Source organism: Myiozetetes cayanensis, unplaced genomic scaffold, assembly GCF_022539395.1.
Source record: "Myiozetetes cayanensis isolate MyiCay16 unplaced genomic scaffold, myiCay2020 scf9, whole genome shotgun sequence".
NCBI lineage: Eukaryota > Metazoa > Chordata > Aves > Passeriformes > Tyrannidae > Myiozetetes > Myiozetetes cayanensis.
In genome coordinates this window covers 16,365,342-16,382,189 of record NW_026088185.1, presented here as the reverse complement: position 1 = coordinate 16,382,189, position 16,848 = coordinate 16,365,342, and the positions used below count along the sequence as shown (strand labels likewise).

General features: G+C 37.4%; 1 protein-coding gene across 3 annotated transcripts in view; it reads right to left on the bottom strand.

Annotated features, from left to right (window-relative positions):
* Window positions 1-1,500: 1,500 nt before the first annotated feature.
* LNPK (lunapark, ER junction formation factor) overlaps window positions 1,501-16,848 on the bottom strand; it is a 50,418-nt gene continuing 35,070 nt past the window's right edge. For 2 of the 3 annotated variants that reach the window (XM_050340158.1, XM_050340159.1), the window contains exon 13: window positions 9,560-12,091. In XM_050340158.1, the coding sequence (XP_050196115.1) occupies window positions 11,895-12,091 (197 nt within the window). In that variant the 3' untranslated portion in view covers window positions 9,560-11,894. Of the gene's footprint in view, window positions 5,519-9,559; window positions 12,092-16,848 lie in introns of those variants that run through there. The other variant, XR_007632070.1, reaches the window with a different exon arrangement.

Genomic DNA, 16,848 nt, shown 5'->3' with positions numbered 1-16,848 from the left:
AATAAGAGAGCCTTGAAGACATACATTACTCAAATGCAGTTGAAAGTACACTCCCTCAACAAGCAATGTTTCAGAGGATGTACAGACACACTTCCTTAGCCAGTCTTGGGTAAAGGGGCATTTGTAGAGCCATGGCATCAGTTTACTCAATACTGCTGCCAAAGGAAGGCTTTTCCATCTCAGCCTTTACATCAGCGATGGAAATTAGAGTGGCAGCAGCATCCTTACACTGGAGAGTGCACTTCTGGAAGTCACAAGAGTTGGAGGAACTTCCCTTCATCCTCAGTGTGCCAGCCTTTGGCAGAACCTGAAGAAAGCAACAGCCACGACACACACGTCTGTCACTCATACACCCTGACCACTGGTGCAGCACCTGCAGAAGGATCTTAGAACCCTTAGCTAAGTTTACAGTGCAGCACTACTGGCTCAGGGGGAAATCTCAGAGCTTTAACCAGGATACACGATTCCAAATGGGCAGCTGGATGACCCGCCATCAACATGAACATTCAGCTACTTAACACCTTATAAAGCTGCCTGTGTTTAGCAACTGAACTTTTTGATATTTGATAATTTCACCAAGCTACCTTCTGATCCCAGAAGCAAAGATAATGGGGAATCAGCATTACTGTCTCTGAGGGAAGGCAAGAGGAGAACAAGATATATTCTTATACATTTGTTATGCATATTTTTAGGAGTTATACAACTTTAGTTTTGCAAAGCAATTTTCTGAACTTTCACTGACAAACAAATCCGATCTGAAAAATCTTACATCAGCAGGGTTGGTTTGCAGATGTTATTTGCACCATTTATTTATCAAAAATAACTAGAAAATGTTTTTAAAACATCATTCCAGACTGTACAAATAGGAATGTGACATGGGCTGTCTGTTTTACTTTACTGTTTTACTGCTTCGTATTCTGAGCAAACAGAGAGGCTATTTTCCCCAGGGGTTCAGGAGGGCATACTATTTCATTTCTTCAGAAAATTGTTTCTCTGGATTTCAATCTTTTTAGCTAGATATGACAAAATATAATATCAAGAACACTTATGCTTTTTTATCAGCTCTATTTTCAAAGCATAAATAATAGATCAGTATATAGTTAAGTCAGGTGACCAACTCTTATTTCCGAAATCAAATAAGCATTTTGCAATTTTTAAATGATGCTGTACATTTTCGCTACAGTATCATTATGCCTTTAAAATGCCTTCAAAAGACTAATTTATAAGCATGGAGTGATTTTGAAGATATTTCACTAGTGTTAATAATACCTCACTCAGGTGGCATTCAATTTTCTGAATCCTTGGGTTAATGAGGCAAATAAATCAAAATTAAATTGGCCTTGGGAAAAAAAAATTCAAGCAAAATTGCATCTATTACGTTACACATCCTGAGACTCCTTCAGTACTGTTCACAATGGCTAACAATATTCCAGCTCTGAGAATCATTACACTTACTCATAACACAATCTGAGATTTTAAAATCAAATAGATCAGACTCCATGACTCGGCGAACATAACGCTTTATAATAATATATCAGGAGTATTCACAATGAGTTGTACACAGTCTTAGTCAAGTACTTTACATTAAGTGTCCATAAATTTTAGCTGCTCAATTCAGCTATACAATAATCCAACAAACTCCTTCCAGGAGGCTTTCTCTATTGCAAATTGGTAAGTTTTAAGATAAATTCTAAAAAGAAAATACTTTCTGCAACCAGGTGGTCATTCACCATTTTAAAAAAGCCCCAGAACCACACAGATGTAGGTAAATAGCTGAAACAAACAAAAATTCTAGCATTTCTTAAATAAGTACTTCTAGTTATATTGCTGTAGTACTATTCCTTACCTAAAATACGAGAAAAAGGAAATATTTTATAGGTATTACAAAAAGAATTCTACTGTTGAGGAATACCAGTGATGTCAGCTCCTTTAAAAAATGGCTAATAATATACAATACAGAGAACTAAAAAGGCCCAAGTTGTTACCACAAGTAATAAATTTAGCATGAGCAAACAACAATCAACAAATACTGACACGCAATGAGCAATTGCCATTTTTCTCCTGTTGTTATTTGTAGCCAAGTAACAAATGCGCTTCTCTGCCCAGAGTCACAAGGGCAGCCTTTCAGCCTAAGGAACTTCCTACAAACATGGAGTCCCAGTTAAAAACAAACTTCCCCACTGAGCTGCTGTAATCATCATCTGCTAAGTCAGCAGCACAGACTCAAGATTTCCATGTACACAGTATTCATATTTTTTGATGGAAAACACCGCACAAAAGTAGGTTGGGTAATTTTTTCCAAATAAGTTACTACTATTAACATTTAGCATTTATAAAAGCATGCAAAAAAGCCTAAGGTTTTGGTAATTTTTATTTTAAAGGAGTTAAGGGCCCAAGTGCCCTTACATGGCACAGGTCAAAAGCAACAAGAAACAGCATAGAAACATGTTTGCACCTTTACCCCACCCAGTACATTCTTCTTGGCTTTGCAAAACAATTTCTATGGTCAAGAGCTTGATTATGAGTAATTTATATGGTGATCTAATGTATTTGTTTTGATTTTCCTCTCCAGGTACAAAAACCACCATGATAGTTAAGAATTTTCTCTTGCTAGAAAATACTGAGAAAATCTGTTAGAGACACCCTTACATGAGACTTGCATTAGGAAAGGTTTGGGGTTTATTATCAGTCTATAACTAGTGCACATGTAGAGCAAGTGAGCAATTGTCACTGGCAGGAGTTCAAAAGGGAAAGTCACCCCAGTGAAAGCCAGTCACCCCTCTGCTCATGGTAGACTTGGAAGAGGATGGCTCTATTCAGTCCCCATTCCACAACAGCCACTGGGGTCAGCCATCTCCTGGGCCTGGATCCTAGAACAGCCAAATGGTATCAGGGACTAGGGGTTACATTTTTGACAGCTTAAAGAAAGCCACTGCAAAAGGTGTTGATTTCACTTCAATATAGAACAAAGCATCTTCCCAGCTCCTGAATTAAAGTTCAGTGAAGTTCAGCACACAAACATTGCTCAGTGCTTGGCTGCTGAAGAAGCAGATATTTTAGAAGAACAAGAAGTTTTACTTCAAATTATTCCTTCAAATTTGGGTTGTGACAGACAGCATTGACAGAAAGTCACCATTCAATGGTTACTCAACTGCTTGCTCAGAATGACACAGTAATTTTATTCTGATTTTCAGTCCACAGAACAGAAACCACAACTGCTATCAGTCCTCTTTATGACAACTCCTTATGCTCTTTGGCAAGGAATACTGATTTGTGTTTTTATACTGCTACCAGGTAGTCATTGTGCACTATCATTATCCAAATAATTTATAACTACAGGTGAGAAAGAACATTTGGAAATAAACGAAATGTATCTTGATCTGCTCAGGAAAAAGACAAAACATTTAAAAAGAGCATTTTAAATCAGTATGTGGTGCAGGTCCGATATGTTCTTGTGTTCTGAAAGGCATTTAAAAGCATGTAAACTTGCATTATTACCATGCACATAACCTACTCATGAGTATTATCATGGAAGCAACATGAACACAGTGACATGTCAACTGCTTGCAGAGTCAGGCTTTAGCAATACATCAGAATATGAAACTTAGATTACATTAGAACACAAGTGTGATGGTTTGGATCATCCCAAGAACAAAAACAGTTAAAAAAACCTCTTCAGAAAAAAAGTATTGTAAAAGCCAGTGGCACAAAATTCCTTTCTACCACAGAACCAATGTTAATTTAAAAGCCAAGATTCATTTGAAAACATTCACCTGTAAATCAAAAAGTCCCCAGAGATTAATTTCTGCATTTACACTATTTGCAAAATATATTTAACTTAAAGGCATCCCTTTTCTCCTGAAATAATTGCTTACAAGATGAGAACTAAAACACAATCTGAAGTGTAGTAAAGGTAATTGCTGCACTTACTGCTTGTGTCATGTTGATGTATTACTATGTATCAAAGGTCACAGTTCTGTACTCATACATTATCAAATTTGAAAGAGCAATATTTGAATCTGACCTACCTTTAAACTGCCCAGAATGTGTGTGAAAATGGATGCAGGCTAACTTGGGTTTAAAAAGGAAAAAAAAAATGAACCCATGTTTCGGAAGCTGAGGGGTCAATCAAGTCAGACTGACAGGGCTAGGTGCCACTTCTGTGCATCTAATACCCTCTTAGATTATCAATGAGGTGCAGTACACTGATCACAAGCTAAAGCAGCTGTACTAATGAAAATGAAACCGTCTGAAAAAATTGGGCAATACAGGTCTGTGACACAGGGCAGTACCTTGTGGACAATAATGGAGGAATACGGACATAAATCACCGTTTAGATAAAATCTGTAATATCTATCCTGAAATGCCTATGTAACTGTGGGCCAAATTCAGCATCTTTACAACTCCACAGTTCCCTCTGAAGCTGCCACATATTTTTTATATTGAGTTTTTCCTGCCTCTTCTTCAGCACACACAAAATTCTGCTGTCCTGTGCCAGCCTGACCTTTGAGGGTGAATAGCTGGCTGTTCATGCCATGAGCCAGGAGTTCTCACAATTGGTTGCAGCACAGATAAATGGGTCTTATCAGCATCTACTCAACCTTGAACAACTTTCTTCCCCTACATATGCCTGTCCAACTTGGGGGTGGAGACTGCAATAAAAAGACTGGAGCACTCTCATCTTAGTTTGGTAACATGAGGTCCTTAAAAAAAAACCCTATGAAATTCAAGTTGAATTGAGTGCAGCCAGCACAGAAGGAACTACTAACAGAATTATCACCTTGAAACCATAAATTAAGATCAGGTGAATAAATAGCTTCTTCATAATCAGGGGTTTTTTTCCTCTAGAAGTTACATACACAGCAAAGGCGCCATATTTTCAAACAACAAGCTACATAATTTAATTTCATATGCTTTAAAATTCACTTCATTTAGTAAAATAGTAAATTTCAAAAGGGGAGCACAAATTCAAATATTTTCTCAATTACAAGTAGAAAAACTAAGACAGACATTTCATGAAGTCTATTAGACCCCAAGAATTCACACTAATTAATGCCTTTGCAATTGATTTTAATGGAATTTCAACTGCAGGTGATGTAACTACTGGTCAAGACCACAGCTAGGATGAAAATGATATTTCTGATTAAAGATACTATTTATAGTACATGAACACACACCCCCTTTGCTAATGTAACAAGGCTATTACAACAATAACATCTATAAATATACAGGATCACCTGTTTAAATAAAGGCTCAATATACAAAAAATACAAGTTCAAACATTCCTAAAGAAATAACAACTTTCACATTTCCTTTAAAACATAATTCAAAATAGTTTTCTTAAAATTAATTTTCTTGGTGGTTTTGCAAAATGTTTTTCTTTGAGTGCTGAACAAGTCAATATTAAGTTTCATAAGTGAGCAGAACTCCTTGAAATGATGCAAGGAATTAGAGGGCAGACCACTTCAGAAGAGCTGGAAGGTCTTTGTTGCTTGAGTTTTCTACAAATCCAGCTTCTCTATTTTCATTGAGGCAGCAAAATGGAGAGAGAAAGAGAAAAATAATTATTATTTCAATATAAGTTACAAATTTAGAGATGACTTTGAATTTACAAATTGAACACCCAAAATTGTCAGGTCTCCAGTATCCACACCCTTAGTTTTCTCCTATATCTGATTACCTCAGGATTTTGCTGCATGTATTCCTCTCTGGCAGTTGCAATCTCACTTTTGCAAATTATTTTTGTCACAAAAAAACAGAGAATACATGACTTCACAGTGGCAAAGGCTTATGAAGCCCTCCTGAAAAACATTAGTAACTATTTACTGAAGAATCCTAGCAGTATAATGCTAGGTACATACAGAGGCAGTCCTGAAGTAGGTTTATTCCCTACAGTGAAAGATAACCAGTATTATGAGAATTGGTCAGGACAGTCCCTTCCATGCAAAAATTTAAGTCATGATCAAATTGATTTTATGCAACCTTGAAAGGGTTATAATATGATACAGTGCTTTAGATTTTCACTGCTGCAAACTTAAATAATCTATCAAGAATCTTTGAAGTGTTTGCTTTAATCTCAAAACCCCATGGTTTGGGAGCAAATTATTGTATAATCAATACATTTCATTTTAAAACCCTTCTCGCTGTCCTGCCCATCATACACTCTCTAGGTCTTATTCTTCATCGAATCATTATTCCTGCAGAGAAAAGATTGAATGTGACCTGACAAGACCCCAGAGAGGTCCACAAATCAAAAGCAATGGTGAAGTCAAATTCCTTGAGACTTGTGATCTTAAGGGACAACTCAATTTACTATTTTTTTTAAATGCTGGAGGGTAGCAGTTCCTATTGTTAAATGCTATTATAGCTTATTCTATTTGTTGTGTAAACCACCACCTAGTAAAGACCTGGTACTAAGAAATTCCTACCTCCTCAGGGGGCCATCCCTTTCCTCCAAAGACCCAGAATCCAGAGCATGAAATACACTTAATTTCCGACAACCAGATAGGTCTCAAATATGCCACATTTCTGATGGAAGTTTACAGTTTTTCCTTTGCCAGAAACTTTGGCGTGTTACTAAACACCAGGACCCGGAGCCAAAAGCCCTATGCTAGTCAGTCCCATCAGATGGAATTCCTCACTTTTATCACCCTCCACAAACCTGAGAACTATGAACTCCACCTAAAGACCACACCATGGAAGAGAGGAGCACTCCCACAGATCAGTAATTAACCATTTCACTCTCTTTTCAGTGAATCAAAACTTCCTGACAACAGATAAAACTCCCTCTCACTTAGATACTCTTATTAAACACATTCCTAATCAAAAACAAAAAGGCACACACCATCATACAAATGCATTGGTCACAGAGCAATCTTCTACTGCCCTCTTGTTCTCCAACTTCATTTTAAACCTAATGCCTCCTGCAAGGCTATTTGTCCAAATTATTAGGAACTTTCAAACTTTCAGTTGAAAAAAAACTTACTTTCCTCCTAGTGTTTATGCACTTGATGTATTTGCAGCCTTTTTTTAAATTAGCCTGTATTAGGGGTTTGTTTTCCATACAGTCTCCTTCAGATGCTCACTACAATAGAAATCTGGACAGGTTTGCACTTAGCAATTTCAGAAAGGAACTGAAACGTTAAATACTGAGATCCAATGCACTAACTTTTAACCATGACACTGGTTAGGAAACGAGGGCCTAAACATTTTGCTTGAGAACACTCAGTGAACTGGTCAAATGAATCTTCAAGGTTATTGTTCTAGTGAAACATTTGCAGACAGGATATTCCTTACCCCATGAACAGTCTTCTATACTGTGGAAGACCTAACAAAACCTTATTCCAGAAGCAGAATAAATAAGAAGCAGCAGCTTATTTAAAGGTTTCTTTACATTTAGTACTCTTGTACTGGATGTGTTCAGACTTCATGAAGATTAAGACTTTTGAAGTTTTTAATAGCAGATGTAACTATTCAGTCATGGACAGTTTCCTCTACCTTACTCACTCATCCATTATCAGAGACCTACCAGTGCACCAACATTGCTAAGTTCAGAACCATGTACCACAGAAGTGTTTCTCCCAGCCTTTCAAAGTTAAAAAGGTTATAAACCTCTAGTTATAGCTAGACAGTTGTATTCTGCAAGTTATTGACATCTGTTTATTCTGGAATTAACTCTAAAACACAAACAAGTTTTGCCAATATGAGTCATTGTCAATTGCAGCCTTATTACTTCTGACATAAGAATATGGTATTAACCTGGGGTATGTACTGCCATGTAGTAATAGCCAAACCTTCCCATATTTTCGGAAAAATCTTTGCAAATTTGTCTTCTTTAACTCTTGATTAAGACCTTGTTCTGACAGACAAAACCACTATCCCTTCCATTCTTCCAGTGTTTCATTCTTTCATTAAGTCCTTCATTGGTTTCTACTCAAGCACCACACGGGGTTCAAACTTCTTGTTCTTGACTTCAAGGTAACCATACACACCCCTAGTTACACGCTTTTGATAACCTCTAGACCATTCCTAAATTGTCAGCTTCTGCATTATCTTCGTTTGCCATTCCTTGGGAGTGTCTCTTTCTCCTGCATGTGGGCTAAACAGATTTCTTGAGACAAACCACCATCATACCAAGATTCCACTAAATGAATCATTTTCTGTCAAAATGTCCAAGGTTAATCAATCTGGTTTTTCCTTTAGGAAAAGTATTAAAATTTGAAATAACACTGCCTTTCTTCCCTGCTCGACAGACTTCTTAGTAAAACTTAAATTTGACCAACTCATTTCAATTTATTTTGAACTAGAACAGTCACTTGTCTTTTTTGGTAGAGTTTACATAATCTAGATAATTACTGCCTTATTTATAAACTATGTTTGACTAAAAGGAGATGTCTGCAGTTATTCACAATATTTCAGAATCAATAAAAACATGGCACCAACAAGCTTGCTATGTATTACTTTACTACCCCACTCAATTTTGCTTTTCATTTAGGTCACAGAAAGAAAGGGGGTTCCTATAACATCTCAAGTTTTTCACATGACCAGGCTTTTAAGTGCTTTTGAAAAAATTGAGATTCAGGTACATACTAGGAAGTCAGAAGACAACAGAACATGGAACCATAGCAATTGTGGTATTTTTCCCCCTACTTTCTTCCATTTTCTCATTTTTAAGAGTCAGTTTGCAAATGGATTAAATATGACTAACAATTGCTGTACCTTTTTGTTCTACATACTCTTACTTACAAGGTCTTTTTGGCATTAAAAAGACCAAGTGACCACTGCTGTTCATTTACAGATATTTTTGGATTTTGATTCCATTCCTGTTGGACAGGCGTCTTATACTTCTGCCACACTTACAGTACACAGAAGCCAAGAAGTAACTGCTGCAGAAACATAATCCTCATCTCATATTCCTGTCAGGGCTAAGGCAGACATACTTGGCAGGAATAAAACAGGAATGCTTACTGTAAATTGAGGAAAGCCCATAGTCTATCACCATCACATGTATCTCCATGAGCCTGAATTCACTCACAAATTAATTAAACCTGTACTCTCATTTACTACAGCTGCCTTAAGCCCCTTAAAAATTACAAAGTTAAAAATGGATTTTTCTCTGACCAAAATACCAGGACATTCCTTAACATAACCTTCAAACCTTGTGAAGCAGTTAATGGAAATGACTGCCTGGATACTTGAGTATGAAAGTCTTCCAGGAAAACCCTACCATGTGCCTAAAACACACTTCCCTTCCTCAAAAATTCTAGGTAGTTTTACATCTCAAAGCTAGGTTTTCACATTCTATAAAGTATTCATTTTCACATCAGGTTGACTGTCTCTACTTGATCCTTTAGTGACATATTAAACAAAAGTAATAAATCATTCCAGTGGAAAGCTGCTAATGTCACAATTTCACATTGAAGAACATCAGGAGAAACAAAACCTCACCCCATTCCAGATACTGAGTCCCCTTTTCCAAAAAAAGTTCTTATTCCCAACAAGTTAAGAAGCATCAGTTTCTTTGGCAAAAGCAGGACGTGAAAATATACGTGTCCCAGGCTAACAGAAACATTTTTAATAGGTACAACAACAACAGATCGTTTTCTCAGTCAATTCCACAGATATTACATGCATTACAGCTGAGCCGTTGCTTGTCATGGAAAGGACCTGATATGACTTACACAAGAACAGACACTTCAGATATATATTTTTAAAAGGATCTAATATCTGTGCCTAGAGTAACCTTAAGTTCTCAAGTGACAGTTATTCATGCCTTCATATGCCGTACGAGGGATCAGGATGTCAAATTTTACTTAGTTTTAGCGATTCTAATGTAAGTACATCCAACAATTTATTGTGCTGAATTACTGACGTGGTCTGGTGGGTTTTTTTTCTCTCCAAAGAAACCATCCTTTAAGCAGATAAATCAGTGAGGTACTCAATGCAATGCAGAGATTAACATCTTACAAAATAACAAGTAAGCTTTGTCACCTTTCAGGCAAAATTATTTCCATTTTAAATAAGTTCAAGAATCTAAAACACATTCTCTGAAAATATTAAAAAAAACACATTCCCCTATCACTTTGTACCTGGTACTTTTCCCACACTGTAAGACATGTTTGTTAAAGGGACTGTTTTGTTTGTATTCCCAACTACAATAGTAAATAAAATATTTTGTGTGTAACTAATTGTTTATGTAAGTATAGTCAAACACCTGTAAGTATATCTTTAATCACATGCCTACATTCTATTAAGGCTACTAATTAAAATATGAATTGCAGTTTAGATAGCGAAGCAGAAAAAAAATTTCTAATTTTTCTAATACAGACCAAACGTGACTCTGACTGATGCAAGGTTGAGCTTCTAAACTAACCCCAAGGAATCAGAAGATAAAGCATGTATTTCAACAAGAAAATTAATCACTGATGTTCATGTAATATATAGTTATGTCTTTTAAAAAGACATGGATACCAACGTCACGTTTAGTAACATGCTTTTCTTGTAGAGGGCTTTTGAGCTACTAAGATTTAGGGGGTTTGTTGTCTTTACAGGGCAAAAACCAGTTCCCTTTGGGACCAAGACAATAGATTAAAATGGTTTTGAAGTTTCTGTTCTCCCTGTACTGAGGTACACAGGAACATTGCACACAAACTCTCCTCAGAAGTACTACTAAATCAACCAAGTTACACATGGTCACCATTTATTTCTAAAAAAATCTGATTGATTTAGGTACCTCACTTCCAGGCACCAGAAAAATTCTATTCCAGGATCCCAGCTGTTATATTTAACAGGATAAACAGGATATGTATAACAAGTATCCTTAGCTTGAAAAGCTATATAATAAAAAAAAAAAAAAAGTACAGTTTTAGTAATCCAGCAGCAAATATTAACTGTAATTGTAACAATAAATAGTATCAACAAGCTTTGGGTACAGTTAAGAAAGCCTTCTGGCAAATGCACATGCACTTCCCCTATTCTTCAGGGATCTATTTCTAGTCTATTTCTAAGCCACCTTAGCTACATACAGACATGCTCCTTTTAAGGTGTCATACTCCTTCTGAATTTGCACAAAGTAACTTCAGAATAGCTGCATACAGCAGAACAAATTCTCTTCAGCTTTAGGAATCACAAAGCAAGTAGTGCTGCTAGATGTCTTTATTTTCCTTTAACAAAAAACACAAAGGCACAAAATTCACTCATATCTTGTAATTATTGTACAAGTATAAATAGTGCTTTGTATTCAAGTACAATCAAGTGCAGAGACTTTCTATATTTTATGTAAACACAAAACAGTTTTGTATGTAGGTGCCTCTGGCTAATCTGCAATGCAAATGCCAAAGGAGATGCCATTTATCCGAGTGCCATTTAACTGAATTCTGTCAAGAAGTTAGACAATGAATAATATTAACACCACCACAATGACACTTCCATATGCTTAAGTCAAATGTCAGATGACACTTTAGCTTGTAAACATCTGTGTATTTAACATGTACTCATTCGTTTTAACAGGGCAGTATTAAAATGTATCTTAAATTCACTAGACCAAACTTACTAGGTCACTTGCTGTCAGTAATTGCTCTTTGCATGTGACAGCTAAAGAGATGTCAAATTATAAGTCACCTTTAGCAAATCTTATACTTTAAAGTTTTTAAATATGCAAACTAAACAATGGCTACAACTGTTAGACTTCAACCAACTATACATTCTATATATTAACGACACATGCTTAATTTACAATACCCACTTTTACACATAGCTTTGACACACTGTGGCAGTTGAGGCAGTTTAAGCTCAAGCGAGATTTTTAAGTTGTACCATTAAAAAAAGCTCACCTGAATAGTAACAACAGGCATGAACAAAGCTAAAAACTAGCTACAGAAGGCACTTGAAGTACTTTATTCTGCTTTCATTAGAGATTCTTCATTTTGTTCAGCTGAAATAGACTCTGAAATAGAGTCTTCAGTTGTTGAAATGTTTTCTGCTTCTTCTTTTTCAATTTCTTCAGCTAGCTTATCATTTAGCTGCTCAGAACTTGGTGTTTTATCATCTGTCTCATTTGTCTCAATGATCTGGGCCGCATCATCTTCAGATTCTGTGAAAAGAAAAATGATGAAATAACTGTTTCCAGAAATTAGGAGGCAGTTAATATTCTTGAAAAGCAAATGAAACATTTTGCAATCACATGCAAGTTTTGACTAGTAACTGCATAGTATTCTCAACTGGTAAAAACTATTTGACTTTTTTAACAAGAAGGTAACACGTAAAAACTATAAAATTTAAGAAAAATAAAGAAAATACTATGGAAAATAGTTTAGATCCTACCAACAAAATATTACGTATTGTTTGTGTTTGTTCACCCTCAATTTCTCTAAGTTTGTTCATTAATGTGAGACATCAGAAACAACATGATGGTAATTCAGCTTCTTTGTGTTTGGCAATGCCAGTTTTACCAACTGCAGCCTTAAGATCATCTAGTTCCAACAGCTCTGCTGTGGGCAGGGACACCTTCCCCTAGAACATCCAACCTGGCCTTGAACACTCAGAGGAAGGGAGCATCCACAGCTTCTCTGGGCAGCCCATTACAGTGTCTCACCACCCTCACAGTGAAGAATTTGTTCCTAATATCTAATCTAAAGCTACTCTCTTCCAGTTTATAGACATCCCTCCTTGTTCTATCATTACATGCCACTGTAAAAAGTCCCTCTTCAGCTTTCTTGAGGTCCTGAAGGGCTGCTCCAAGGTCTTCCCAAAGCCTGTCCTTCTTATGCTGGGGGTCTGTTGTGGTTAAACCCAGCCTGCAGCCAAGTATCACACAGACATCTGCTCACTCCCCACCCACCCTCCTGCCACCCTGGTGGGATGGGGAGGAGAATCACAAAAAAGTTAGAACCCATGGGTTAAAAATAGAACAGTCTAATAGTTGAAACAAATTAAAATAGTAACAACTACAACAACTGTAACTAAGGGGGAGGGAAGCGGGGGGAGAAAAAAAGAATTAAACAAGTGATGCCCCAATACAACTGCTCACCACCCTGCTGACTGATGTCCAGCCCTCCCCCAGCATTGATCAGCCCCTCACATTCAAATCCCCCCCATTTATGTACTGTCCATGACATTCCATGGTATAGAATATCCCTCTGTCTGGTTCAAGCAACCTCTCCTGGCTATGCTCCCCCCCCAGCTTCTTGTGTAGCTCTCCACTGGCAGAGCACAAGATGCCAAAAATTCCTTGACTTAAAATAAGTACTACTTAGCAACAGCCAAAACATTACTGTGTTATCAACATGAACCCTGTAAGAATTCAAAACACTCAATCATAGCTGAAACCAGGTTAGGCTCCCAGAGCCGGACAAAGTGGGATCTCACAAGAGTGGAGGGGCAGAATCACCTCCTTTGATTTGCTGGTCATATTTCTTTTGATGCAGCCCAGGTCACCGTTGGCTTTCTGGGTTGCAAGCACATATTGCCAGTTAATGCTGAGTTTCTTGCCAACCAATGCTCCCAAGTCATTCTACTCAGGACTGCTTTCAATCTATTCTCCCAGTCTGTGTTTGTGCTTGGGACTACCCCAGTCCAGGTGCAGTACCTTGCACTTGGCCTTGTTGAACTTCATGAGGGTTGCACAGGCCCACTTCTCCAGCCTGTCAAGGTCCCTCTGGATGGCATTCCTTCCCTCAATTGCACCACACAGCTTCATGCCACCAGCAAACCTGCCAAAGGTGCACTCAATCCCACTGTCCATGTTCCTGACAAAGGTATTTAGCAGTGTTGGTCCCAAAATCAACCCCTGACAAAAACAGTGCCAGTCAAATGTCACTTGTTCATATTTATCAAAACATGCTGGTTGGTTGAAAGTAATCAGACTGCTTTAGAATTCACAGAATTCAAGCAGGGACGAAAGTTTTATAACCATTGCTCTGGCATCTTGGGTCATGACTGACAAGAGGAGCTGCTGCACACCCTCATCCAGCAGACCAAGCACAATCGTCATCTGACACCAAGAACCTAAGACCCCTCTTCCCACACGAGGCTCCATTTAGTTCCAGGCTCCACTTCAGACTCTCAGAGCAGCCCAGTTTCTCCATGTTTTTCTAAGACTTGATCTTTCACCTTAGCAAGTCTGCAGTTGATTTACCTCCTAATTCAGCTTCCTTCTCTGCTTTCTCAACCACAGGTTGCTCAACACCTGTCCTGGCTACTTGTTCCACAATTTCTCTAGAGCCACCTCTCAGATGGTCAACCCCCCTATTTCTGCCCAAGCAAATTAATATTCGCAGTTACTTTCCAATCCATTCCACTCTCCATTCCTGCTCTTCAATTTCCATCTTGATCCCATCTCTGCCTGTACTCAATCTTTATCTCCCAACTGTCAGTTTTCTTTCTGTCTCATCTCTCCATTTTTTCCTTCAGCCTCAAATTCTATGAATAAGTTTGTGTCTTTTCCTGCTACAATCCCTCCACACTTGAGTTACATTCCTGCTGCTGTTCAGGCTATAGTCGAAGACAGAATAGGATACAGGCAAGAGGCAGCTCCTCACCCTCTCAACTCATTTGTAGCATAGCCCAACCATTACTTTATTTACAGAGTTTCAGTCCTGCAATCCTCAGCTGAATCATGCTTAGTGCTCTGCAGAAGTGACTCCTTCTAACAGAGGTAAAGAGACTGTTTGCTCAGTCTTATCAGAAGGATGCCATCTACAACACTTTTCAGTTAAGCCCCAGTTTGTCCCTTGTTAAGGGACAATCACTCCCTAGCAGAAGCAAGGAGAAGCTTCTAATAAAAACTCAATGAAGTGCATATTCTAACTATCTATATCCAAAGGAACAGCAGAAGGATGGTGCTTTCATTTTTATATTCTCGTAAAAGGTATGGAGATGCTGCTTCTTTAAGCAAAAATTGTCAGGTATTGTATGACTTTTCCCCTCAGTCTGTTCTTGATTAAACTTATTGGAACTCCTGAAACTCTCCAGTTAAAATAAACTTATATGGAAAATTTTGGTCTTATAATTAAGTCTGACAAAGTTATAAGGAACTCAAGAGTAGGTCCTTTAAATGAGTGGTCAGCCAATCAGAGTGAGGGATGATAACTCCAAATATAAATACAATCAGCCTTCATTAAAAATATTATTCTACTTTACCGACAGCAATTAATGGAAAGCTTGCCTAAAGTCAACCTGATTTCAATATTGCATGATTTAAGTTATTGTGAGAGCAGCTAACAAGTGAGAGCTGACTATAAACTTAAAGACAACAAAAGAAAACTTAAGTGTCCTTGATGATTAATACTTAATCCATGATTTAACCAAAGAATGTGGCTACACCTACATGATCTTAACAGCAAGCATCCCTATGCTGGCCTGAGGCAAATTTCAGACCTGTAACAATGCAACCTTAAAAAACCTGCTCTTGGCTATAGCAGTTCTTTTTAATCCCAACACTCCTGGTTAATCCTTAGTACTTAAAAAGGGTATGTACTTGACACTGTAAATCAGCTACCCCTCCTCTTGTTGCAGAGTATTTCACTGAGTAACCAGTGAAATTACAATACTGCATCGCTATTAAATTAGGTAGAAAACACCTCTTATGTGGGAATTCAAAAAAAACTAGTATAAGATAATTGCTCTAAAATATAGCTACTTGTGCTTTCAAGACCTTTAGGATAAGTTTTCTTCACTTCTACAGCTCCCTGTTAAGACAGACTTTCACATAGTGCCATGTGGCTGAAGTACCTTTAAGGAACATGTGCCTCACAGTAGTCTGTTAATGGCTTTGATTATCACAGAAAGCTATTGTGAAGCCTTTGAAAAAGAAGTCCGATAATAGCATGGCATTCCCTCTACCCTTCACATCCTACCAAAAAGGCAAGGCTATGTTGTTCAGCAAAACTGAACTGTGATTGACTGGAAACGTAATACATTTTTAAAATCAAAAGAACTTGTTTACAAGCCATTGAATTCAAGGTAAACTGACCTATGTCTGCTTGAGAAATCACTTGAGTTCTAGGCATAGTAACTGAGGGAAAGAGCATAGCACACAGTACTAATTCATCATAAAAATATTTGAGCAAGATGGTCAAGGAATTCCATACAAATCTGGAGACAATACATTAAGTAGTCCATGATGTGCTGACCATTGTGGTAAAATCTGAAGCAGTCAAATTTTGTTTCAACCTTCAAAACAGTGCTAAATGATAAACCTGAATCAAGAATGCAGCATAACGGTACTAAATACAGGCAAGGCAAAATTAATCCAGAGGCTAAAAGAAGTTCCTGTTGGCTTTTCAATACAATCTAAACATTAATACTTTTAAGAAAAGTACATAGGAGAACCCACTAGCCTTTGATGAACAATAAAAAAAAAAATACCACCAAGAACGAGCCATTTAAGGAAAAAGTAAGAGAGCTGAAGTATGTTTCTTCATTCTGGTATTAAAATTTCCCAAGGTACTCTGCTGAATAAGTAAGCATGGTGTTTGTACTAGTAAACTGCATGAGACTGACAGCTGATGAGTCTGTATTTCCAGAGGATTAAAAAAAAAAAAAAAATTCCAAAGTTCAGTGCCAACAGCACTTCCCAAAACCATTCTTCATATCTCTTACCCACAGAAGTTGCATGTAACATGCTGTCACTGCATGAGCACACAACTGAAAAAAAGATTCAGCTTCTTGCTCTACTCATTAGTCAAAGCAGCTGACTGGTAAAAAATATTTATAGCACTTCTGTATCACATTAGCTTGCAGTTTCTTTGAGCTATAAAGCTATGGCTTAAATGAGTTACAGAGAAGAGTTGGAATTCTCTGTGTTGTCAATAGTGTGGTGAAGTTGGTTTCCTGATGTTAATGTTTGTC